At 36.4% G+C, this 27,627-nt stretch overlaps 1 protein-coding gene across 1 annotated transcript in view; it reads left to right on the top strand.

Moving 5' to 3' along the window:
• Positions 1-27,627, top strand: part of KCNH5 (potassium voltage-gated channel subfamily H member 5) — a 275,740-nt gene that overhangs the window by 29,974 nt on the left and 218,139 nt on the right. Inside the window, exons 3-5 of the mRNA XM_032482152.1 lie at positions 8,868-8,974; positions 13,404-13,532; positions 22,134-22,249. Coding sequence (XP_032338043.1) covers positions 8,868-8,974; positions 13,404-13,532; positions 22,134-22,249 — 352 coding nt within the window. The remainder of the gene's footprint in view (positions 1-8,867; positions 8,975-13,403; positions 13,533-22,133; positions 22,250-27,627) is intronic.

Here is a 27,627-nt window from a genome sequence, read left to right as displayed (position 1 = left end):
TTTAGAGAGATTTTGCAAAACAGACCTCACCTTAAACCTGTTGAATTGAAATCACTCCAGGTGGGTAAGTCGGGGCAGGAATCAGCACGTTTAACGAGCAGCTCAGCTGATTCTGATGCTTAGCCAGGTTTGAGAAATCATCTGTTCAAACATCTTCTTCTTTCACTTGTCCTCTCCCAGTGGTCCTCATTTGCTCTCTGCTAAGGTCATTCTCACCTTCACTCTTCACTTCCAGGTCTGGTGAAAGACTGTGCTCCCTGAGAAACTCCTTTTGGTAGCACTGATGTCTCTTGTGTCTTTTTGCCTGCTGGGTGGCTATTAGCTTTTGGGCTGGCACTGTCGCTGAGGTGTGTGTTCTAAGTTCTGGGAGGTTCTACTCCCTTATTTCTGAGCAGGGTTTAGGTCAGGTAAAGGTTAGTTTTATGGTAGACCTGACTCGTGGAGCAGGCTCTGTAGAGAATTCCAGGAAATGTAGATGCTCCGATACCCATTTCCTCTTCGTAGACTGCAGATGTCCCATCATCATCCATGTCCGTTTCAGATGCCAACTTCCACCTGAAGGTGTTTATGATTTGCTCAACCAGATGTGCTTTTCCTCCTCTGACTCCCTGTAGTCCATCATTTGGCATCATCATCTAGCCTTAAACTACTTATTCTTATCCCTTGGGTTTTCATTGCTATTGCTGCTTTGTGTGTGTGTGTGTGTGTGAAGTATTGCTCTTCATATCTGCTTATATTGTGAAGTCCTGCTCCCGTCTCTTCTTGCTTCCCATGTATCTGTCCCAACCCCCAGCATATTTTCTTTGATATGTGCATTTTTTCCTATAATAGGGTCACTAAAAAAATGCCGGCATGTTAGAATTATATAGTCTCTCCCCTTGAAGAGTTGCTTTTCCCTCCTACCACCAGTGCCAGATAATAAATGCCTTGAAGGTTAGGAGTCCATCTTGTTCACTTTTCTAGGCACCACAGGACACAGCTTGGTGTTTCGTGTCAGTATTTGTTTAATTGGATTGGCTTATTTTGCAATAAACCCCAACCTTGGTCTCACATGGTTCTGTATAAACATGCTTTTATTTACTGTATTTCATCCCAAGGGTTATGGTATTTGAGGTGGATGAGAGAGTGGAGAGCTTCAAATTATGTTATGTTTTTTCATGCAGGAAGAAGTATGCAAATCTTCCTCCAGCTCTTCTTCACTATTGTTAGAAACAGTATTTTCAAAATAATAATACTCTTTAAAAAATTTTACTGAGGTATAGTTGATAAACAATACAATATTAATTTCTGTTATACAAAATAGGGATTCAAAACTTTTATAGATTATATTCCACTTAAAGTTATAATAAAATACTGGCTATATTCCCTGTGCTGTACACTAACTACATCCTTGTAGCTTATTTATTTTATACATAGTAGATTGTTCCTCTTAATCCTCTACCCCTATCTTGCCGCATCCCCACTTTCCTCTCCTCACTGGTAACCATTAGTTAAAAATAACAATATTCTTAACACAAACAATTATTGCCTGATTGCATAAAATGCCCAACGTGTTCTGCTAATATAAAAATGGCAACCAGTTGAATGCCCTCACAGATCAACGAGGACTAGCATCTGATATACGAACAAATGATTTGAGCCCTGTCAGGTTTTCTTAAGGTATAGTTCATTTGAATACACTCTTCTTTCAAATTTCCACATCCCTTTTGAAAACTAAACTATACCCATCTTATATTCACTGCAGCTCTTTTTAGAAGGATGAAGACCTGGGAATAATCAAAATGTCCAGTAGCATATATATTAAAAAATATCATGGTATAGCCCTAACTTCCTAATTCATATATTGAAAGGATAATGGTACTGAAAGAAGCTAACTGTATATTATTAAATAAAAAAAATCAACCAATCGAATAAACAAACCACAAACAGTTTACAAAACACTATATGCATCATGATCCCTTTTCTAAAATATACAGTTGTTTTCCATTTCTTGTATAAAACTATAAAAGCCTTTGAATATGATGCACAAGGAAACAGAGGGAAAAAAGAAGAAAACTATATACACATTTAGAAATCCAGTATTAAAGCCAAATGTTATAGAGTTTTGGAAACACTGAATTCCAACTAAATATGGAGATAAATAAGTTGACACTGAGGATAGCCTTATAAGAAATTCAAAGAATTATACTAGTGACAAGTTTTAGGCACACAGCAGAATGAGAATCTACAAATTGGTGAGCATCAGTTTGTGAGGAAAAAATATAAATACTTTATATGCTGAAAGAGAATCTTCTTTATATACAATTTGCATTAGATGGATTAAAATCAATAGGATTAAAGTGTTAACTGCTTAAAGATTACATGTCCTATTTTTTAAATATTCAAATATGAGCTGTTTATCAGAAAATGAAAAAATATTAATTTGTGATTTTGCAGTATCAAGAGGCTAAAATTAACTTCTGCTTTTTTCAGTTTTCCCTTCTTTGTCCTTCCCAATCCTTCTCCTATTAGACCAGGCGCATATAATCCAATTAAACATCCTCCTCCGTTTGTCCCAATATTATCTGGTGATCTCTCGGGGCAAATCTCTATTTATTTAATTTTACTTATTTAATTTAATGTTGTTTTTTCTTCTTTTATTTTTTTTTCTTTTCCCCTTCATTCCATCCCTCTTCATCTTCCATTATTTACTCATTTTGGTGGTCTATTTTGTGTCTTTCTAATCCATCTTCCATTTGTTTATTAAATGTATGTACTCTTGAAATGATATTGCTTGGTGTATGTTTATTTTTAAGGCCTACATAATTCATACTATGCAGTAAGATTTATAGTTTCTTACTCTTTTCACTCAAACTTATGTTCGAGGTTTTTTTAATTTTCAATATGGTAAAATATTTCATAATGTCTGAGCACTGTGTTGTAGCTCCAGTGTCTTCACAGCCTTCATGTTACTTATCCATTTTACTAGTCATGAACTCCAACTTCTGACACTTTGTTACCTCCAACAACTGGGAGGTAAACATCCTCATACACATTTTCCTGTGGCCCCATGTGAGAAGTTGTCTGTCTCTACTGAGAAGTAGGACTGCTGGAGAGTAGAATATATGCAGAATTTGTAAATTAACTGCTGTCAGATTGCTGTCCAGAATGGCTTTCTATTTCCACTCTCAGGAGCCGTGATGGTGGGTTACAGTTTTCCTACATCCTTGTACTTCTTAATAGTAGCTACATTTCTATTAAAGTAAAAAACACCAAACTGATGTGTGCATATACTGTCTTATTTTTGTTTTAGATAAAATTTCCAAAAATATTTTTATAAAATGTCAGGATTCCTAGGAATTTCAAATATAGTTTTTTTCATTGTCTAATAATTGCATTTCTAAGCCCTTGGGCTGTTGCTCTTTACTGAAGGACATAAAACATATTGTGTGTTTAAAGATTATATGTAGGTTTTAGGGGAATGGCATTTAAAAACATCTGATCTTATTCCATAATCCTTAGAAAGCCCTGACATTTGAAACATACTGTAATAGGTTAGTAGAAACCACTTTCGCAATTTACCTTTGACTAACTTGAGCCTTTTAAAAGCCCATTCTGCTTTTTTTTCTTTTTTTTAAGACAGAGGGATGTGAAGAGCAATCATATACGTAAGGAGAATTGGAGTAGATTGATGCTTTAAAATACATTTTTTCCCATTAATAATCCTTAACAAGCTATCAAATTCAACAGTGAAGCAGAGATATTGAGACACTTTATTGGATGTATTTCACAGGTAGTTTTACTAACACAGGATTCTCTCAGTCAACAAGAGAACATTACGCATGGTGGGTGTCAGTCAGTCTGGTTCCATCTGGCCGAGGGCTCTGCTTCACACAGTGGCACTGAGGGAAGTGCTGGAGGGCTGAGGTGCCGCAGTGATGTCCCACTCCAAAGGTTAGAGCGGTCCGGTTCTGTTCCTGGTTTTCCTTAATTACATGTCATGGATCTACCACTTAGGACTCTACCTAAATCCTTTTAAGCTCCTGTAAATTAATGGGTCGTAAAACCTTTAGACTGTAATCCACTGTATAAAGTATGTAATGCTTTGATTTATTATAAAATTACCTCTTTCAGATTTTGAAAACCATGTTCTTGTTTGTTTCTAAACTCACTCTCCTCTCAGGCTTATGCCTCACTCTCAGGCTTCTTGTTTTTTGATCCTTTGATTGCAGACGTCAGCCCATCCTGTCATTAACTTTTGTGATGACTTTACTCGTGTGGCTGATGCTGAGTTGGAGACCACGTATTGTTAAGTCAGCACGTGTGATTTCTGTGACGGAGCATTTGCTAGGCTGTGAGCTGCAGCCTATGCGTAATATTTCCCGTTGCCCGTGGGACGGAATGTTGTGCGCTTAGTCCAGGGACATTGCTGCCATTAGCAGATAAAGACAGGTTATTGGCAGCACTCATGATTAGATTATGTATTTTTCAGTTTGTAAGGTTCCTTTGTCCCTTGGAAGTCTGTCAACATTCTAGTCATCCTTATTGTTAGTTACCATAAAGAGGCCTGTTTGAGAGATTGAGGGATCCAAGAATAAGTAAATCCTGCTAGAAACCAAAGCCACCTGTCTCTAGACGTTTTCTGAGTTGGATATACATGAAAAAGGTATTGCCAAATGCTCAGGCGAGCAGATATGGCCTAAGCCATAGGAAATCTTCTCCCTTACTCCCAAGACCAAATCTTCCCACTAGTTAGTTGTATGGCAAGATACGTGGCCAGATTATCCAGGAGAAGGCACTGGGTGAGTTTATACTTCAACCTCATGGGTTCACAAAGAAGACACACAAAATGATGTGCATATCCCTTTAAGACACAATGACCCTGCCTGTTAGCAAGCATGGCCCAGCCCTTACCCTAGACTTGCAGAGGAGCAAGGGAGAAGGGTTGGGGCTGGGAGGGCCTTCTAACCTCACCCATAAGAAGCATTCCAGTAATAATTCTGCCATTGTACAGTACATTATAATTTGCAACTTCATGTGCATTATCCTTTTAATCCTCACCCTCTGAGTTATATTAACATTATCGTCATTTTACTGATGAGGAAACTGAGTGAGAGAAGTTATACAACTTGTCCATGAATTATCCAGTTTGTAAGTAGTCCTCTAAGTGCAGCGGTCCTCTGTTATATCACGGCTGCTCCATATAATAGCAAGGATAGATAGCTTCTGTGCATCTAATTTTATTTTTCTTCCAATAAAATAACAGTGCCGTTTTAGAAGTCATTTATAATTACTGAAGGGGAGCTTGGCGATCTGTCTTAGAGAGTAATTTGAAGTTCTGTAATTTAAAAAATATTCCTATTATGTATTGCTGGAGGATATTCAATAAGAGAAATAAAAACTGTAAAATTATTATATAGATATACAGTTTCTAAAGCTTGTTGATTATCATTTCTAAGTCTTGGTTCGGTTCAAATTCCATTAACCATTCAAAACTGCACTGAGCTTTAGCCATCTGGAGTTAGGATGCAGGAAACCTTGGGTAAAGATATATTCAACATTTACACATTAAAAAAAACTTTAGCAAATGAGCAAATGTGTCATACCCTCAGAGTATGCAGAAGCATTGATTTAGTCAGTATGGTGTGGACAACTTTGGGTGGAAATACTTTCATAGTTTGAATTAACCTCCAAAACGCTTGCCTTGGAAGGATGGAGAATACATTTCAGTCATTCTTTATAGCTCGTTTTGAAATAACGTTTTATTATTTAACTTCTCCATTTGACCACTTCCAATATGTGTTCTGTCACTGAAAATATGTGGTTTAATAAGTTTAAAATAAGAAGTATGAGAAAAACAATGTAAGAAATAAAAGACTATTTTTGAAAAATTATTCAGATTGTAATAACCGGGGATTCTTCCTTAAAATGTCTACTTTCTTAGGACAGGCTATTTCTGCATGGTGAGGGCTAAAGAAGAATATGTTACAGAATTTTCAGAGTTTTTTTTTTTTTGAAAAATTGCTTGTTTTCACCTTTTCAGAATTTTAGCTGAATCCAACTTGTAATTCTTCTTAAGTGGTATTATTGCATTAATTTCTGAGACAGTTTCTTTTTTTTAAAATTTGAGTTAACTTATTTTTTAATCTTTTTAGAGTTAATTTTCCACAATTTTTATCCTAGTTACTTGTTATAGACGCTTTCTTTTTTATGTTTGTATGTTGGCCAGTTGTGATTATTGTCTTCGTTTATTGAACCATAGAACTCTGAGTGGTGTTTCTTTTCTTTAAAACCACAAACATTTAGTTAATTTAAGTCCTCTCTTTTTTTGTATGTGTGTCTTAAAGTTTTCTCTTTATTAGAGCCTTTAGATTAAAAATAACAGTCAATACAAAAGTTTACCTGTCTGTAAAAAATATTAACAGTACTAAACTAGTGTTTTATTTTGGGGGAGGGAAGGAAGGTGAATTTGTGCTCTTTAACCAAGGAATTCTAATTTAATTTAACGCCCTCAAGAGATTTTCATAAAACTTGGATGAGTTGAAATTCTGGCTTTGACGGGAATGGTGGCTTTTCAATGCTGTCTGAAGCTTCGTATGTTAGTCTGGCTGTAGGGTTACGGAGTTAGAGTCTGTCATTCTATTCTGAGATGTAAGAGAATAAGCAAGAGCTTATTTTACAATTATAATGACAACTAAATTTCTTTTTTTATAAAAGATAGAAATATTATCATTGACAATGCGGGATGCAGATTGGACGATCTTTGGTTGACCTCATCTACTTTCTTGGTTTCTAGAATTCTAGTTGCTTGGTTAGTGTTACCATAAGATGGTCATGACTCTGTAATGTCTAGTTGTGATGTGGCATCACTGTTGAATGCTGCTAGTTTTGCTACAACTTGCTAACAAACTGTGCTTTTCATGCTGTAAATGTTCCGGGTTGAGACATTCAGGAGCAGATTTCCCATAAAGATGATAAATCTTAACCTTCAGGGGTTTTCACTTGAGTGCGTGCCATTCAAGGCGCTCTCTACCTGATTTTGTTTTATAATTTTGTATTCCCTTCCTTGAAGAGGGCCCCTAAAATTGCTTCAGGCTCCACCACACTTGGATCTACCTCTGGCCAATAAGCTAACTTGTTGAAAACTGGAAGAAAAGCAATAGCAAAGATATACTTGAGCCTTCAAAAACTTAGTCAAGTGCCACCTATTTTTTTCCTGGTGGAAGACATGGTCTGGAATATTATAGCAACTAGTAGAACTAGGTATCTAAAACCAGATGCACACTTGATGATTGTGAACAGAGTTTTAGAGGCTTAGTCTTTGACTGTGTCCTGTTTTATAGATTTGCAGACTCTTGGTGAGATTCTCTTAGGAAAATAGATAATTTCAAAAATTAGGAACTGTTTGTGGGATGTGGATGCTCACTCTTTAATCTGTCTTTGTGAGTTCTTCTAGCTGTAGTAATAGCATGTGTCTCCTTCAATTTGTTTCCTTTATTTTCCTCCCATTAGCTACACTTGTGCATATCTCAAAAAAAAAAATCCTCATAAATAATGAGAAAGCTGATGCAGTTTATGTGTAATATGGAGTCTTCACATTTCATTGTAGTTTGGGAGCATAAAAAAGACCGTGCAAGCTGAAACCATGTAATGTGGTCTCAGTACTCAATGAAAAAAATTGTGATTGTTCTGTGACCTTTAAAATTGTCAAAATATTAAAAAAATTCTGTTGGTTATAACTGCACGGAAATGAAAATAATAGTAAAACTGGTATTTATTTAGTACATTGAGCCTTAGAACATTAGAGACATTGAGAATTAAAATGTTTCATTTGTTTGTAAAAAGCTACCATGAGTTATTTGAACATACCTGCATTCTTGTAATATAATATTAAGAGGGTATTTTTTCATATCTGTTAGCAATCATACTCCTTTTTGAGTCTGAATCCACTTCAACTCTTTTATCCTATGACTTTCAGTATTGTGAACTACCTCTTAGGGCTCGTTTAATGTGAAGTTTTTTTGTTGGTTTTTTTTTTTTTTTTTTTTTTTTTTGACCCTAGCATTATTTCCCTTGGGAAACCTTGATTCTTTTTATCACAATTTTCCTGATTTATGTTGATAAGTTTGTTGTCACTAAGTTTTTCTGGGTGCGTATCTAGAGTCTCTCAAATGACAACAGTATTAACATTCCTGCTATTCTTATAGAAGAAGACACTTTGTTTATGTTTAATTTGAATTTCACTTCCAGCATTATCATTTTTCATTTCTTTGATAGACTTTCATCTTTGATTGAGAATTCTTGCCTTTGATTATCTATTTTTGTAAAACGTCACGTGAGTTTACCACAGAGAGACAAAAAGACAACACAGCTACATGCTTTGCTGTCTGTGCAGGAACTTAGTAGTAGATGCACAGTAATACTGACAGGCTCTGAAAGAAGTGATGGCATTGGTCACTGATTGTAATGTGTCCTTGTTATTTACTAGTGACATGTAGACCGATAAGCTAGCAGCAAATCTTATACTTTATGCAATCATTCACAGTTAATGTATTGTGGAAACTGAAGTTTGGACTGTGCTGTTGGGAAACTGGTATTATTTAACTAAAGCATGTTAACTAAAATTGGTGCATATTGGACCTGTGTAAAGTGAGGACTGCGTCTTTCTCTCTCTTTATGTTCAAAATAATTTCTAAAGCTAGCTTTTAGCAAGCAGTTTAACAATCATGATTAGAACATAGTTTCAATATTTTAATTCATTTTGTGGGAGCAACATTATATTTTGTAACTAATTCTGAATACCTAATTTGAAAAAGACAAATAGATGATTTTATGTAGCACTGAAAAGCAACATGAAACTGAAATGGATTTCTTTTTCCTCTCTCCAGTTTTATGTATGGGGAATTGACTGACAAGAAAACCATTGAGAAAGTCAGGCAGACTTTTGACAACTACGAGTCAAACTGCTTTGAAGTTCTTTTGTACAAGAAAAACAGTAGGTATCTAAATTACCAGTAAGACATGTCAACTCGATTAATATTATGTTTCAGTAAGTGGTAGTTATAGGGTAGGGAGAATATAAAACTTTTATTGCTTCTTTTGGCAGGAGGTACTGGTAAAATTAGATAGCAAAATTAATAAATAATACTTATAAAAAGCAACCTTTTGAGAAATGAAAGAACAATACAGTGCATTTTGAACGTGACTTTTTTGTGTCAGATGGCAAAATGTTTCGTGATTAATACCCATGGTAAAGATCCTATAGTTATGTGACAGCAACTAAAAATGTCAGAGAAATGCATTCATTTCTTCTTATGATTAAAGGGAAAGTTGATTGGTGTCAATGGGTATGTGTGATTACCTTTCTACACATACATAGATGACATGTGAATACATGGTATATAATGTGAATCTTTACCAGTAGGACCTTTTTTTTAGACTCAGACTGTTTTGTGTGGAAGGCTCATGAAAGTAATTATTACTTTCAGAATGGGTCATTCACATCCAGTAACTTTGTGTTGACTGTCGTGTGCTGTTCTCGATGATGGGATTTGTGAGTGGTCAGTTGTCCATTATGTAATCACATAAGACGGCATGATATGGTCTTAAATACTTACGGGAGAGTCTGATAAGACTCTCTATTGGGCTTGGAGGGAAAAAAAAACAGCCAAACGAAAAAGCAACTAGTACACTCATCAACCAGTCTCTTTTCTAATGTTTTCTTTGAATAGTCACTTAATTTATTTCTTTTTGCTGTATTCCTAAACTGACCTCTTTATTTTTTTTAAATGAACAGTCCCTGCATGGGATGAGTTAATTTATTTAGTGTTAATGATAAATGATTGCAAAGCCAGTTTTTATCTTAAGTGGAAATTGATGGTAAATTCTTCCCCAGTTCAGGAATCATTCTAGCTTCAACAGGAAACACTTGTACCATATTTATGCTGGTTGGGTTTTGTGGAGCATAATTTATCCTCTCCATTGTACCTTAAACATTTGTTCTCTATGGAATATTTAGAATTGAATTTGGGTTTCTCTTTTTATTAATAGACTATCATAGGGGTAACAACACCCATAGGCACTGCTTCACAGCAGTGCACCTGGTAACAGGAACATTTGTCCTCAGTGGTTTTACCTATGGAATGTCCTTTCATCTTATCCTTCATTTTAGAATCAAGGCTGAAAAGGTATTTCTCTTTGACATCATAGCCAAATGTCTGTTGGCTTGTCAGCTAGAAAACAATCCATTCTAAGGGGGAGAGGGTAGTAGCTCAGTGGTAGAGTGCGTGCCTAGCGTGTGTGAGGTTCTGGGTTCAATCCCCAGTACCTCCATTAAAATAAATAAATCTAATTACCACCCCCCCAATAAATTAAATTTAAAAATTTAAAAAGAAAAAAGAAAGCAATCCATTCTGAATGATCAGCTCTGTCTTCTGCAAGAGAAAAGCTGAGCTCTAGTGCTTTCTGGGTCTTTTTCACCAGGTCCAAATACTGATAATTATTTGTAGAAGACCTGTATGCCTAAACTCCCTTTTGTTAAAAAATTTTTTTTTTAATTTTAATTTTTTTGGTGGGGAGGTAATTAGGTTTTTTATTTATTTATCTTAATGGAGATACTGGGGAATGAACCCAAAACCTTGTGCATGCTAAGCATGTACTCTACCACTTGAGTTTTCCCCCGACCCCTCCCTTTCATTTTCATGTAGGGCTGTTATTCCTTGAATGACTTAAATATGTGCCTGGAGTTTAGCAAATAATTTAAAAGTATTCCATATTACTAAAATCAGTTCACCCTGGCATTTAAGCAGAATAACCAATTTTTTTTCTGATTTTAAAGCTTCAAAGACAAGTCCATAGTTTCTGATTTTTCTCAAAAATAGCTTCATGAAAATTTTGTTTTGTTTATATCTCTTAAATCATGTTAGCAGTAACTTGAATTTTTCATTCCCAAAAGTTTCCTTCCAAGGTAGTTTGGATGGTTTGCTTTAGTTTGATGGCTTGAAATAATTATCTTGCCTTTGTTCAGGCCTGTCTGATTCTTTTCAGATAACTATCTATATACATGTAGCTGTCTGCTTAGTGCCAGTAGGAATTATAGCCCACAGCACTATAGATTAAAACTCTTCCGGATAGTATCTGCATTGAGTTTTTTTTTCCTTTAATATGAAGAGTAGAAATTACCCATGTATTGCAATGGAGTTCTACTGTACTTTAAAAGCAGCTTTAAATAATCTTGTAAATAGTTAGCTAAAGGCTTTTGAAAGTCAACTGAAAAAAGTATGTTTAGGACATTTTTTAATGTTAGAAAAGTTCACATGTCTGTAGAAAACTGTTTTGGGGATGCCTGAATGCCAAGTCCTCCCAACACTTCCGTTGAATAATTAGGCTAAACACCATTTGCCAACGGAGAGATTGAGGTATCTGATTTAATAATATGTGTCACGATTGACATTTCAGTTTGCAGCCTCTCTTCTTTAGATCCATTGCTCTGATTGATGGAGCTTCTTCTACTGTTGGAAAGGAAGCAGTGGCTCTGGGATAATGACTGAAAATGGATCTTTGTGTTTACACAAAGGCAGAACTGTCATAGCTGGGGCAACTCCAGATAATCTGTGCCAGGGCATTGCCTTGAGTTCCCAGCAGCTACAGACCTCTTTGCCTAACCCTCCCGGAATTCCCATCACCTTGAACCCCAAATCCAGAATATGGATTAGCCACTCAGCAAAAACTCAGCCTACTTAGGGAAGTCTAACTCTGTAACTCAACTTGAAAAAACTCTACCGTGATATCTGAAAGCAATTTTAAAAATAGCCCTGAATCTATGCCAAAATTTGAAAAGTTTTCATAGGAAGGTCTGAACTGTAACATCATCTCTTTCTATTTGGATTTCTAACAGACCTTGGAAAACGACTTATTTTTAATGCCCCTTTTTCTCTGTTTATGACCGTGCTGCCTCAAGCTCACTGTGTTGGAACAGCCACAGGCCATGTATCTGCCAGCATCTGGGTCTGGTGATTTGTCAAACTGTGCACATCACTCACAGTTCCTGGACACACTGTGTAAAATAAGAAGCAGAAAACAAAGAGCAAGCCTTTCTGGGCGATGGTGTGATTGTTTTTGAGATCCCTGTCTCATCCTGTAATCATTTTGGAAAAGGCCATGTCTTTCCGTAGGCCCCCTCAGGTTGCAAAGGACTGGGTTGTCAGAAACTGAATATTTATAGAAATCTCCTCTCTAATTCTCTGACTTCTAGCACCCAGTAGTTAAGTCACCTATTCTCATGTAAATGGAAAATTCCCCTTTGTGGTGATATTACCTGGTAATTTTTGGCCAGAGATATGGAGGTGCTTCTTATTGGTTTTCTTTGGAGATCTCACTAACAGGCCATCAACTCTTACCTAGAGACTATTAACAGCTGTACAGTTCACTCCCCATATCCCAAACCTGACAAGAATGAATGTCTTTAAGACAGAGTGTTTGGAGTGGCTTTATTGCACTGTGGCTTGGAAAGACTGTAATGGAAAATGTGTCTTTTTGATTCTGATGGAATGTTCCCTCAGTGCTTTATCATTTAATGGGTAATTATTCCTTTGTAGGCATTTCTTGTGTCTTCAAATATTTATTATTTGACATAATTCCAGTTTCTGATTTGTCCAAATCCTAAGCCTTGAATGCTTTGAAACTCTGTGTCTTCTGAAGTCTGCAGGAGCCATTGTTTCAAAAACATGATGACAAGGTCCAACCTCATGCTTTGAGTGAGAGAGGTGGGAGCAGTGTATCATGAAGATGCCTGAGACTTTCAAGGACTAGGGACATTTTTTTTCCCTTTAACATGACTTTAAAGGTGTCTGGTATAGTTCTGTGTATATCAGGGCTCAACGGTTGCTAAAGTTCTCTTTCTCTGATGTGGGGATGCAGTCAGACCTATAGAGTTATCTTGTAAGTTTATCTGACTGATGAGAGAGACTTGAGATAGAAAAGCATTTCAGATGTTCCTCCAGAAAGAATACTTATCAGAACATCAGGTATTGATTTTTGAAGTCAAATGGAAACACTTGTCAAAGTGACAAGGAGAAGCATGTAGGAATGCTCACACTTGGCGAGACTATCAAAAGGAGTTGGTAAGAGTGGTGTAGGGACTCCGATCTAACGGTAATGCTGGCATTGCTTAAATAGTGAAACCGCCATTTTGATATTTTGGGTTGAAAAATGTATTTATTAATTTTTGGTAGTTGTATCAAAATCAACTGGTAGTTGATAAAAAATTAAAGTTTTTTTTAAAAATCCTTTTCAGCAATTAAAATACTGTTGTTTTGGTGCTGATTCCTGGCATAGCAGTTGGCAGCTGAAAGAAGAAGGAAAGCAGGAGGCCAAATCATTGTGGTGGCTATGTCACACTCCACTGTCTTTTCTCTCTTTAACAGGAACCCCTGTTTGGTTTTATATGCAAATTGCACCAATAAGAAATGAACATGAGAAGGTGGTTTTGTTTCTATGCACTTTCAAGGATATTACATTGTTCAAACAGCCAATAGAGGATGATTCAACAAAAGGTAATTTTCAAAGGAATTACCATATTTAAGAATTAGCCTATCACTTAAATTTATTATTATTATTATTATTACTATTATTATTTTATTATTTTAACAAAATCCACTAGTTGAACTGGAAAACAAATTTTTACTTTGTGACCCTTCTTTTGCTTTATATTCATTCGAGTAACTGTCCAGAATGTTTTATTCAATCATATTATTTGAATGGAAGTAGAATGTTGAAATAATAGTTGGTTAACTTAAATTATAATAAGAGAATTGACGTTAAGATACAAGGAAGAGATTTCATAAAGCATTGTTAGTTTCAAATCAATATAATAGGAGTTTCAACAACTTCTATCATGCTGAGCTTTAGAAATAGAAAGTAAAACAGCTTGTGGGATTGTTTGGGTGAAGTTCTGTTAGAACACAGTTGATTAGTTGATTAAATTTTGTTACATTGATTAGAGTTTGATTAGTTGACTTTTGCAGGTTATGTTTCTCCCTTTATTTGGTTGTTGTAGATTCTCTTGAGTAGATGTTGCTAAATTATGTAAAGAAAAGTTCTGTCATCCAGAGAGTGGCTGGCAAAATGCAAACGTTCTGATTGGAGTCTTATTGACTGTAATACTCAGAGACTGCTGTAGGAAACATTAGTCAGTGGCATGAGCTTTTACCCACTTTTCTGTGTAATTTACTCTCATTTTATTCTCTCCAGTTATGTTTAAATTAGCAACTGGTGTCATATAAATGAAGAATTTCAAATACCCTTGGAAGAAGTTTTTATGAAATGTTATTTTTAATAATCTCTTAGGAGACTAAAAATCAAATATTTTTGTTACATTTAGTGAACATTGCCTTTTCTTACCTCTTAAAAAAACTGACACAAGTTTTAATCATTTCAGCTGTAACCATAATTATAGAAAAATTTTATTAGGTTTATTCCCTGGATATAAATTCATATAATATATGAATTATATATATTATATATGTATATGTTATTATATGTGTAATACCTGCTCAGTCTCTGGTTAGCATCAAATTACAAGAGGAAAATATTGTGATATGCAGACCATTTAAAGTATAACAGAGAACACTTCATTTGTGAGTGTTTCTGCAAATGTGTGAATTAAATCATCTCCTGTAAGATTGAATAAAGTATTTATTTTTGGACCCATACTACCTGTTCCTCTGCCTTTACTCATAGACCCAGTGTCTAGGAAGTTTAAAGTAGAAAAAATAAATACTGTTTTTAATAGAATAATCTTCTAATAGTACTTAGGTTTAATGCTCCTTTGTTTTAAAATTCATGGTGCTCCATGTAGTAGCAGCAGAATACATATTCTTCTCAAACTTAACAAGGAACAGTCACTGACTAGCTCACATTCTAGCCATGAAATACACCTTGACAAATTTAAAAGAGTAAAAAATCTTACCAGGTATGTTCTTAGACTGTAATGGAATTAAACTAGAAAACGATGAAAGACAACTAGAAAATCCCTAAATATTTGGGAACTAACACATTTCTTTATAGCCCATGGGTCCAAAAAAAAAAAAAAAAAGCCTTTAATTAGAAAAATATTTTGAACTAAATGGAAATACAACTTATCAAATATTTGAGATGCAGCAAAAGCAGTGCTTAGAGAGAAATGTATATCATTAAATGCATATTTTTGAAATGAAGAAAGATATAAAATTTATAACCTGAGCTTCCACCTTAGGAAGCTAGACAAAGAAGAGCAATTTAAGCCAAAGAAAGCTGAAGACAAGAAGTAATGAACCTTAGGGTAGAAATCAATGAAATAGAAAATAGAACAAAACATTAGAGAGAATGACTACAACCCAGAGCTTACTCTTTGAAAAGAATATTGAAGTTAACAAACATCTAGCCAGGCTAACCAAGAAAAAAGGAGAAGACATAAATTACCAATGTCAGAAATTAAACAAGGGCTATCACAGCACATCCCATGGACATGAAAGCATGCGAAAAACAAACACACACAAAAAACCTTGAATGATTCTGTAGTCACTGAATTGAAAATTAGTTAAAGTGGACCAACTCCTTAAAAGGTACAAACTACTAGAACTCACCCTAGGAGAAATAGATAACCTGAATTGTCCTATATCTATTAAATAAGTTAATAATGAATAAATTTCCAAAATTAGAAGTGCAGATGGTTTCATTGGTGAAAACACAGTCTTTTCTTTTCCCGAAAATAGTAGTACAGAGAACTCTCCTAACTCATTCTATGAGGCCAGGTGTACCATCATACCAAACCCAGAAAAAGGCATTACAAGAAAGGAAAATTACAGACCAGTCAATGTTTCTCATGAATGTAGTTGTAAAAATCCTCAACAAAAATAGATCCCAATAATGTATTAGAAGAATTACACACATACCCAAGTGGGATTTATTCCACATATGCAAAGCTGGTTCAAAATTCAAAAATCAATCACTGTAATCCACAACAGGCTAAAGAAGAAAACTCATATGATCGTATCAGTTGGCACAGAAAAAGCATTTCACAATCCCCAGCACTCATTCATGATGAAAACTCTCCGCAAAGTAGGACTAGAGGGGAACTTCCTCAACTTGATAAGGAACGTCTATGAAAAACCTACAGCTAACAGCTGAATGTACCCTAAAGTGATAAATTTTAAAATAAAAGATAGCTGATTGGCACATGATTTGTGGCCTAACATATTTCTCAACTGAATTTCTCTTGCCTTCTTACATGAATGACACCCTGACTGAGTAAGAAGCTTTAATGGCACAGAATTTCTCCCCTAAATATTTATACTTAAATTTTCATTTATATTTGATGATTTTTTTTTTTCATTTACTTTAAATGATTTCATGCCACAGATAAAGTTGGCGAAGAAAAGCACAATACTTTCTCATAGTTTTGACCTGCTGAAACAATAATGGTGGTGACTATTTATGGAAACTGAACGTTGGTAGCATTTTACAGTGAGGTTGGGGAGAGTGTGCTAATGTTGAAGGACTGACTTTTATTTCTCAAATTAATATCTCTCCATTTATCTGCCACCACCCCTATCTCTCTGCATCGTCCCTTCAGAATCATAGAGCTCTTTCTCTCTTAAATGTGTAATTTATTCTTACAAAATATGACATTTGAATAAACTCCAGACAACTCAGACCACTTGATTTCTGAACTGTGTGTTCAATAGACATGTAAATTAGAATTTACAGGCAAAATCAAACTCCATTGTGAAAAGCATTAGAGCAAAATATCTCTTTTCAGTGCCAGAATTTGTAGTGGAAGAGCTTATTTTAAGTAGACTTTTATTTTGAGACTCCTCCACACCTTTCAAATTACACAACAGATTTCTAAAGAAGTATTGCACAATGTAACTATGAATGGTGTATACAAGCTACTTTCTATTATTCATGTGAGTTGTAAATTTAATATGAAAAATTCAATAGAAATAAAGTATTTATGCCATTAAGCAATCATCCTACTATCCCTATGAAACTAGCAGTATAGGAAATTATGCTCTGAAAACTTGGCACCAAAATGCATCTTTCAACTTTTTAAGTTGAACAAAGGGGAACGTGGAACTTTTGGGAAAGGGCAGATGAGATTTCATGATAACAGCATAGTATCAAAGTAATTTGAGTCTAGAGTGTTAAGGGTATTTGGAGACAATACCCTTACTTTTAATTCAGCCTTGGGCACCAGAGTTACTTAAAGTGAACCTTTTCATGACTCTTCTAGGAATATTAATTCCTTTTGTTTATTTTATCTGTTTTCCCCAACCAGAAATGCTGACTGAACGCACGGGATTGTGCAGGCCCTACTCCAGGTCTTGGAGAAACAAAGTTCCTTCCCTTACAATCTAATGGGGGGGGGGTGGTCACAAACAAGTAAATATATAATAGAAGCTTTCTGCTGATTTCTCTTATTTCCTCAGTATAAAAGAGGAAATGCAGTTATCAACTGAGAATAAGAATGGTGAGGAGGTGAGAGGGTGTTGAAAGGATAAGAAGGAAGAGGAGGTATGAAATGGTTGTGTAGAGAATGGAGTGGCCAAGGTTAAATTCAGCAGATTTGCTGGGCAACACTAAGGCCCATGTGAGGCTCGTGGTCATACATTTCATTAGTGTCTACGAGCATGATTATGCGTTTAGTTCACCCATATTTAGTCAGAGGTGTCTAGGTGCCAAAGTAGGTGGGTTGGATTTAACCAGAGTTGGGATTTGGTCAGATGAGCAGGAATCAAGAAACTCAAGAATCAGGGAGAAGGGTCAGGGAGTTGAGGATGCTTGCAAGGGAGTGGGTTGAGGGTGTTTCCAAAATTTTCAACAACTACTTAGGTAATTAAACCTTGGTCTAGGATATAGGAAATAGTGTTTTAGGATGCAGAACAGACAAGGGAAATTACACACCGTAAAGCCAGAATATAACTTTTTTCATCACAGAACAAGGGCATTTTATCTTCTTATTGTGAAAAGGGGCCAGTGACAAAGGCCCACATCCTTTGAGGATTTGACAAAGTGTTTGGAAGCGATGTCAATCTCCTACTTGTAGTGGTATATTTACCAGGAAACTCAGACATGTGGCTGAAGGACTTGTGTAAACTGGCTAATTGTGAATTTTATTTCTAAATTGTATCTGGGGTAGTAACTATAACGTGACGACAGACAACTAACTTGAGTGTAGCTCTTCCTCATAATGAATCCTATGATCACCAAAACTTCACTCTAGATTAATTTTTGCCTCTAACTTAAATGACAGTGAGTGACGTCATCAATACCTTTGGCTTATACCGTGATGGATGGTAGCAAAAACCGTTGCAGGGGAAGAAAACCAGTTTTGATAGAGGAGTTAATATGTGTCAGAAGCTTTGTATTCTTTATTGTTCACTCCTGTAATTCTGAAAATTAGTATCATCATCTCCATTTTTCTGTTGAAGATCTCGACACTCAGAGTCTGATTGGTTTGTGATCCAGTGTTCTCCGTACTGCAGCATGCTGCCTCATCCTTTCAGTGGAGACGTACTTTTGGGGCTTGGGCTCCCTAATCCCCTGCTCTCCTTTTTCCGTATAAAAATGAAGCACAGGTTGAGAACACTCTGATTCTGACAGGATTGTACTGTTTTGAAACAATAGAATTTGCTGATAGTAATTCAAGGGAGGGGGAAAGTGTTTTCCCTATCTTTCATTCCTGGTATTGAGGTCTTGAAACTGTTGGTCAGATTATCAGTCAATGGTGCCTGATACATCATTTGTAATAATACAAAAGGGAAAAATTACAGCCAAGAAATCCATTCTGTTGGTTATCCATATGTGTTCTAAAAGAGGTGGCCCAAATCTCTGCCCATTTATACTGTACAGTATTTTCAAACAGATTGCAAAACTGCCGAGACACTTATAGTGTGTTCCCAATAGTTATGGCATCTTCATGCCAATAATTGAGAGAAAAAAAATTCCTTAGGAATGAGAATAACAGCAAAAATAGCAACCTTTCCCTTGTGGGAAGCCAATGGTTTTCTTTAGAGAGGAAACAGCAGATGAAATATGAGTAATTATACCATGTAGTCTCTTTGGCCAAGAGTATAATTGTTTACCTAAGCTTTTTTCTTGTAGATTAGAGTCTTGTGTTGCAGTCTAGTAGATTGATTTAACTGCCGCTGCAACTTCCTTTTATTTTTAAGAATAGGCAGTCCATGACAGAGAGGTTAATTGCAACCCAATAGAGCTAAAGTAATGTTTTATTAAGAAGGAGTTGGCATCCTGAGCTTTTAGGAGAACAAATGTTCTCATAATGCCATGAACAACTCATAGAGCAAGTATTAGGCTCTTCATATTCGGCTGTCTGTTCACATTACCCCGTATTGACCACATCTAAGTAACATCGGCGAACTGTGCTGAATAATCAGTCACGCCAGTTAGGTCTCTGTAAAGGTGAGATCAGAAAATGTATCGCTGAGAAAAGTTAGAACTGCTGATCTGTCTTTTTTCTCTGACCTAGTTGGTGTGGCTGCTCAACTTTTTCAAAGTTTGACGGTACAGTGGGGGTTGGTGACAGATCAAATGAACTAATTTAGCTAATAACATGGGCAATTCCAGATGTGTGCAAGAGCACAGAGGGATAGGCATAAGGAAATTCACTGTGAAATTGTTAGTGATAGTGAAAAGTCTAGAAACCATTTACATGTCCATGAATATGTGCATGATCTGGAAAGAGCAAATGCCTAATTCTCCTAGTTCATAAAGGTACAGGCAAGAATCGGATGCCACTGTGGGTGGGTCTAGAGGTGGAGGGGACAGGGGAAGTTGAAGGCTGTTGTGTTTCTTATGTCTTCTTTTCCTGCCTATAACGTATTTGATAAGGTAATCTGCTGAGAGTGAGGAGAGGGGTGGTTAGGGGTCTTGAGAAAAATGCTAACTGTTTAGAACTGAGGACTACAAGAAAGCCCTAACCAGAGACAAATAAAGAGATCACTGAGCAGTTCAGGGAGCTCATTTCTGAGTGCTCCCTTTGATTAAAATTTGAAACAAAACACTCCTTGACTTTGCATTGGTTTTCCAGCTCCCAGGGAATTTTGATAGCAAAGCTCATAAATGGTTACTCAATTAGACAACTGCCTTTGGCTTTGCTTTCTTTAGGAAGAAGGAATCTTTCCTAAGTATTTCCTCCTAAATTTCTCTCTTCCAGTAAGTCTGAGTCATTTTGACAATTGCCACCACCTTTTTTGTCCTGTTAGCAGCTCCCCAATTCTCTTTCCAAGGGCAGAGTTATAATCTTCCACGCTTCCTCCCAAGCCCTCTACCACGCCCTTTCTACTTTCTCCAAGCCCAAGCCCTCCCTTCAGATACAAATGAGTCATGCTAGTATCTGCCAAGAGCTGAACATATTTCCTTCTTGTATTCTGACTTTAACTGCATATAATATGGATGCTGTATCAGTTCCTATTTAACTTTTTAAAAATTAATGTTCTCATTCATTCATTCAACACCGTGTGCCACTTACAGTACTAGACAACCAGAGATAGAAAGATTGAGATTTGGCGTCTAAAAGTCACATCAGGCAGTAAGCTCCCTTTTCATCTATGTTTGAAGGTGGTCTCTCTTGGAATACACTGTGGGTAAATTTTCAGAACGAAGAATGAGCATTGCATTTTTCTTTCAGTTTCTTTCTACTATTTAATCAATGATAGTTATATTTTTCCCATAGGAAAAAGTGCATGTGTTTTATTTTCACAGTTTAACATTTTTTCTTCCTTCAGGAAATTGAAATAAGGTAAAGGGCTGAAATATTTCTTGATTATATTGACTTCATGTGTAAAATGAGATACACATACAGAGACATATTTGAAGAAGCACTGTTTTGTATTTAAATTAGGAAGTGCTGCTTCCTCATTAAAAAAGTCGTGCATGGTCATGATGCTTGAAATAGAAAACCAGAGGATGATGATAAGCTTTTATCATCATGTTTCTCTTTCCTCACATATTTACTTTCTTGTATGATCCTAGGGAGAAAGAACACATGGCATTTGATGGTTTGTATTCTTCCATGTGTTAATGAATTTATTCCTTCAATATCTCCTTTTATTTTTTAAAAATATTTTCTGAACAATATTTAAAAATATTTTCCAAACCTTATTGCACAGAGGGAGTAAAAGTAGGCTTCTCTTTTAATCCAATAATCAGATGTACTAAGAGTTGCAACATTACCTACCTTAGAAATATGAACCTTCAGTAAGTATAAGATTGACTTGGAAGTTTCTAGAAATATTCAGCACAATTATAATATTCATTTGATGTAAGAAGAGAAATGATCAACAGGAAATATTTTAATAGACCTATTGCCAATATAGTTATTGTCATCTGAAGACATCCTCACCATTTTAACCCAGTAAAGCAAAAACCAAACCCAAACCCAATGATAATAAGACACGATAATATTTCATGTTAATGTTCATGATAGTAAAAATGGAGTTATTTTTAAAGTTATATGTAACTTTTAGTAATTAGTTAATCAATCAGTTAATGACCTATTTTATGCCAGGCCCTGTACCAAGTGTTGAGGATGGAGAGATGAACCACAATTTAGTGAGAGTGACTGACATGGTTATCAACATCCCCTTGGGGACTTGTTGTCATTTGCCTACAGCTAGTAGAAGGAGGGAGAAAGTGCGGAGAAGTTTCACTTGCTTCTTAAGTTGTTGCATACGTGGAAGTGACACATGTCATTTTTGCTTTCATTCCATTGATGAAAACTAGGGACATGGCTACATCTCGATGCAGGGGATGCTGGGAGATGTATTCCAGACTGGGCAGCTGTTTCCCAGTAACAAAACTATACAATGTAAAGGGGAGGTCAGATTTTATGGACAACTAGCTGCCTGGCTATAGGGACTAAATAATAGATGTGAGCAAAACACAAAGGTCACACATAAAAATTACTTATTATTTTATAGCTACACTTGAAATATATAATGATGTCTATGTAGCAATACAATGCTTTAGATGGATACTTTTCATTAATTCTGCATGTTATGCTCTTTCTGAGATCCCTTGAATATTAGCAAGAATGTTGGCTTCTGTATTCTTCATGTGTGAAAAAACTGAGACTTTCTTTCCTTATTTTTAAGGTTGGACAAAATTTGCCCGATTGACACGGGCTTTGACAAATAGCCGAAGTGTTTTGCAGCAGCTCACGCCAATGAATAAAACAGAGGTGGTCCACAAACATTCAAGATTAGCTGAAGTAAGTGTGAGACTAACTTTGCTTCCCAAAGTGGTAGTGGTTGTACATTTTTCCCCCAAAATGTTTCAATATAGATATTTCTGGCTGTTATTTTACAAATACTTACCTGCTGATTGATTTTTTCCCTTGCAGAATTATAGAAATTTCATAGATTTATTTTTATGCTCTCCTACTTTGGAAATGGGAAAGTGATTTATGACATCCCAGGTGATGTCTGCAGAGTAGGAGGTTTCCTCTGAGCAAATGAGATAGGAAGTCCACCCATTCATTCACTTATGTGTGCAGCAAACACTTATTGAGGGTTTGCTCCATGCTTGGTTCTCTGCAGAGGATGTAAGGGTGAGTAAGCAATGGGTCCTATCATCAAGGAGTTAAAGTCCAGCACAGGAAACTGACAACAAAACGTGATAAACATTGTGACAGGGTGCAGTGGGAGCACATGGAGGAGTGTTTACCCAGACTTGGGGCTTTTGGAAAGGTTTCCTGAGTGAGATGCTATACCTGGGCTGAGTGAATCTTGAAGGAAAAATATAAGAGGCAGGTGAAGAAGGGCTGAAAGTCATTTATACCAGGGAGTCCAGCATGTGCAGACTCAGAGATGAGACAATATGATGCCTTTTGAGCGTGAATTCAATGTGGGTGAAGTCAGGTAGGAAAGGAAGCGCTAAGGTGGTATACAGTGAACAGTGTCGGCTAGTGTCCATGTGGGAAATGACATGATCACGTTTGTGTTTCACAAAACCTCTCAAAGAGAGATGGGCCCCAAGGGTCTCCTTTGATATCCCGTATTTTCATTGTACTAATTTGAAAACATTATTCTAAAAAGGAGCCCATGGATGTCACCAGATTGCAAAAGAGGTCCATTTTTTAACCTTAATTACAATATTTATTGTAATTTTTAAGCCTTAATTACAGTATTTATTCTAATTAAGACCCCTTGCTTGACCTGGTGGCTCCGTGTTGAAATGGTAGGTAGGGAAACAAGGTAAGAAGTTCTGGTGGTAATTCAGCTAGGATGACCATGGCCTTAAGCAAGGGAACCAGCAGCAGAAGTGGGCAGATTGCAGATGTAGCAAGATTAGAGTCAACGCATTTGTTGAGAGATTAGAATGATTATGGGAAAGGGGATGAGTCAAGGACAACGCTGTGTTTTTGGCTTGAACAACTAGGTAGATAGTGCTGCTGTTGGTTAATAAAATATCAAATAGAAGAGAAAGAAGAGAAGGTTTGGGGGCACTGATAATAAGTTCAGTTTTGAGCTTACTAAGTTTGAAGTGCCTGACAGGAAATTCAAGTGGAAGGTCCCTAAAAGCAGGGAGGTTCATGGGTCTGGCTCTGGAGGGATATCTAGGTTTGAGTCACAGTCCTTGGTGTCACCTCACAGACATGGCTGTTAAAACCATAGGACCAGGTGATAATACCTAGAGAGAGTGTATTGAAACCAGAGGGAAAAGGAATGAGGGCAGAACTTCAAGGCAGCCAGAAGCTCTGATGATCACATGTCTTCTGTAATCATTATGTGCCTTACTGTATGAAAGATGCCAAAAAGCTAATCAAAATACCAGAACTATGCTGATCACTAAGTAGGCACTCACAAAATATTCTGACGTAACTTACCACAGAAGAGAAAGACAAAATTAAATGTCTGTGTCCATCGGTTTGCTCTGCTGGATAAAAGTGAGTTCATGTGCTCCAGAGTAACTTTCTAAACTAGTTGCAGATATTAAATTTAGTTTGGAGAGGGTTAGAAAGTAACAGACATTCTTTCTGGAAGGCTCTGGAGTTTTTCTTGGACCGTTGCTAACAGAGAGACTTGTATGACTTTCTGCTCTAAACAGCACTGTTAGCTTGGGGAAAGAGTAATACTTCGATGTGCAGACATGTCTTAAGGGCCTAAGTAAGACATTAGCATATCTGAATGTTAACTAATCACAGCAATCACAGTATTTTAAAAGATGATATGCAGTTAGCACAAGAATTAAAGCAATTAGGTACAGCTTCTTTTTCTCAGTAGTGCTTGTTATTAAGCACTGCTTGATTTTGAAGCTACTTTCTTTTCTGCCTTCCGTTGCCCAGTTTCTTTCTACAAATCAAGGCGAAGTGTAGGAGCTTGTCTCTGTGGCCGCTGACTTTTACAGTCTTGATTCCTTCTGGCCCTTAACTACACCCTATTCAGTTTTTCTTTCTTTGTTAACACAAATGGGCAAGAACAAGAGGAAAGAGGCCATAGAGGAAAATTTCTACCTTAGTTCCCTGAATCACTCAAGATTGGATTTTTCCCCCCTCTGCATTAAAAGGGAAGTTCCTTTCCCCTTGACAGCTCATCATTTTTACTTTAATTTTTTGAGGAACTTTCATTCCTTTTCCTTCCCATCTGACTTTTTTTTCTTTTTTTGCTTTGCTTTTTGATTATTGTCAGTTTCTTTTCCCTAATTCACAAGCCTGATTCAGATACAAAACTGCTTTCTGTCTTAGGCTTGATTTCAGAGAACATGTAGGAATAACAAGGTTTTCAAAAGAGATGTGGTCTGTGTGTGCTCTTAGATCTTCAAAGACTGACCTAGAAGAAGCACTGAGTTAGCAGAGAGAGAGAATTTTTTCCAGTTGTACTCAGAGTCATATAATTTACACAACCTGAGTATTATTTGGATTTGCTTTTGAATTTCAGGCTCTTTCACTTTTTCCAACACATAAAAATTTTATCTTAATTCCACTGGGTCCTCTAAATTTGGAGCTGATCGCCAGTTTCAAAGACCCTGATCTCCATGTAGGCAGTTCATCTGTTTTTCCACCTGCACTGACATCCCGCTGATTGGCTTCTGCTTGTCACTATCGTACTGCGGGAAGGTAAACATCCCCACCACCATCAGGTCCGAGGTCCTGAATCCTTCAGCGTCAGTGCGCTTAGATATTCAGAGGGAAGGAATGTGTCTGTGGCAGTACAATAATACATCAGAAAATGTGATTTCATCCCCTCCTCCACCTAGGGCTCACTGCTCGTGAAAGTACAGAGGAAACAAAGTGGAGGGCTGTTCCTCACTGCTTTGTGAAGGAGCCCCGGTGCTGGGGCTGAGGTTAACGTGGTGCTCTGCCTGTGAGAAAGGTCGGAGCTGAAGCCCCTGTGTCCCTTTCTTTGTTGTCCTTGCCATTCTTTTCCCCTTCTGCCTCCTCTTCTGCTCCCCTCCTCTTTCCCTTGTAGCATTTTTTTGGGATTGCTTTACAAACGCAAGTCACTGTCTGAGAACTGGGTTATGAATGTCTGAAGAAATAGAAGACAGAGGTTTTATCTTGAACTATGCATTATAATCACCTGGAAAGATGATGAAACTATAGATTCTCTGAGAGCTGACAGAAATGAATTTAATTATTTCCTGGTGTGGGGTCAGTATACATGAATATACTGTATTTTTTTTTAAACTTCTCCAGATGAACCCAGTTGGTAGCCAGATTTAAGAAATAGAATTCATAACCCATAGTATGCTTTGAAAGCTAAGCTTTAAACTTCATTTTATGTCCTTTCACAAATAAATTAGTTTAAAACAGAAAGTGGCTACTTGCCATTTTGACATCAACTCATTTTGCGAGGCTTGGGCAGCTAGACATCATTTAAAACAAAATATTAACTTATAGTACATGTGCGTCTATCTTTTGTCAGTCATCTCTCAGTTCTTGGGGTGTATTATTGTAATCATCCCATGCCTTAATATGCTTGCAATACAAGAATATCTTTAGATGGGTGAATACCAAAAGGCTTCCAGTTCTTAAGTCAGAAATCAACAAGCAATGGGCTGTCGTAGCCAAAAACCATAGGTCACGATACAATACAATTATTTTATTCCATCATGGTTAGTATTAAATGGAATCAGACTTGTCTAACAGATGTTCCAACAACAGAAACTGTTATGTGTGAAAGTGTTGCCTATGTTGTTTTTCACACCACTGCATTTACTAGAACTGCTGAGAGGACAGTATATACAATTGTAAACCTAAGTTGATTTTTTTTTTTTTGTCCTCACTCTTGAAAGGAGTACTTCTTTGTGAAAGCAGTTCTTACAGCTTTGTTTTCAACCAGCAAAAAATATTTTATATGTTACTTGTAACCTGTTGTCCTATACATTCTGTTGTCCTAATTGCACTGTTTTCTAATTTGTATTTATGTCTTGAGACAGTAACTTTTTGAATAAAAATAAACCTAAAGCTCTAGAGGAGACACCTTACATTATTCCGGGGCGGTGAGCAGGGCTGACTTGTCTATTAGCACTGTGTGTGCAGCCCATGGCACTTTCAGAGGTCCACAGGATGTTTGAATTTCTGTTAACAGTAGAAGGTAGAAAATAAATGTTTAGGTAAAATTTTTGAATATATGACACTAATTTTTTCATCTTTGTAACAATGCAGTTGTAAAATATAATTTTTATTTTAGTATTTACAGAAATGTCTCAGACCCTTGAAGGTCCTAATGCACCCTGGCACTGAGTTATTTTCTAAGTGTGATTTCTCTGTACTCAAACTATAGACTGTGTGAATACAGATGGTAAACTATTGGTTATGGAGGAAATTTTCATGTTTAACACAGTGAAATTGGTACGGTTGGACTGGTGGTTGAAAAGTGAGAGAGAGACCAGGATTCTGTATGATTCTATGTACTTAATGCTCCGTCCCAACATGAAGCGTACCTTCTTGTAGGATAATTTGTTGCTGAGTAATTTAAGACTTTACAGGAAAAGTATGGCTGGGTGACTGATGATGAGGATAAACATGTAAAAGTCTTTACAAACAGTACTTACAACTCCCAAACTTAAAACAGTAATTATAATGCATGGCTAAAGAGAATATCAGTGATGTTTTTCACATTTCAAAGTAGTAATAATGGGTGTTATATGCTTAGTTTTCAGTTATGTAAGTTCTGTGTGTAAAAGAAACTTTTCAGGATAAGTCTCTCCCAAGTTTCAAAAAAATGCTAATATACTTGTTTTGCTTTGTGGCATACAACTTAAATGCTGTATTTGTTTTCACATTCACACGTTTAGTGCATTTATAATTTTATAATGTGAACTTGACTCCTACTTTCTGGGTCCCATTAGTCCCAGAGACACTGAATAATTGGATGCATAAGAGGGCGAAGCTGCTGGAAACAGTATTTATCAAAGTCCCATTTACAGACTTCTTAATACATAGGTTTGCTCAGCTCTAGCTTCATTGGTGGCAAGGAGCTGAGGTCTCTGACCTGCTTCTTCAACTCCTTTTCACAATTTCCAGGTTCCAGGTTCTGGAAGGAAGTGTTAAGTCCTATGTTTGTTACCATTGCCCAGGTCTGAGCTCTTGCTTTGTCATTTGCTTTCCTTATTGTCTCTTTAATGAGATCTAATTACAGTAAG

This window comes from Camelus ferus, chromosome 6 (genome assembly GCF_009834535.1).
Source record: "Camelus ferus isolate YT-003-E chromosome 6, BCGSAC_Cfer_1.0, whole genome shotgun sequence".
Classification (NCBI taxonomy): Eukaryota; Metazoa; Chordata; class Mammalia; order Artiodactyla; family Camelidae; genus Camelus; species Camelus ferus.
The sequence above is the reverse complement of the archived record's forward strand: the minus strand, read 5'-3'. Positions and strand labels throughout refer to the sequence as shown.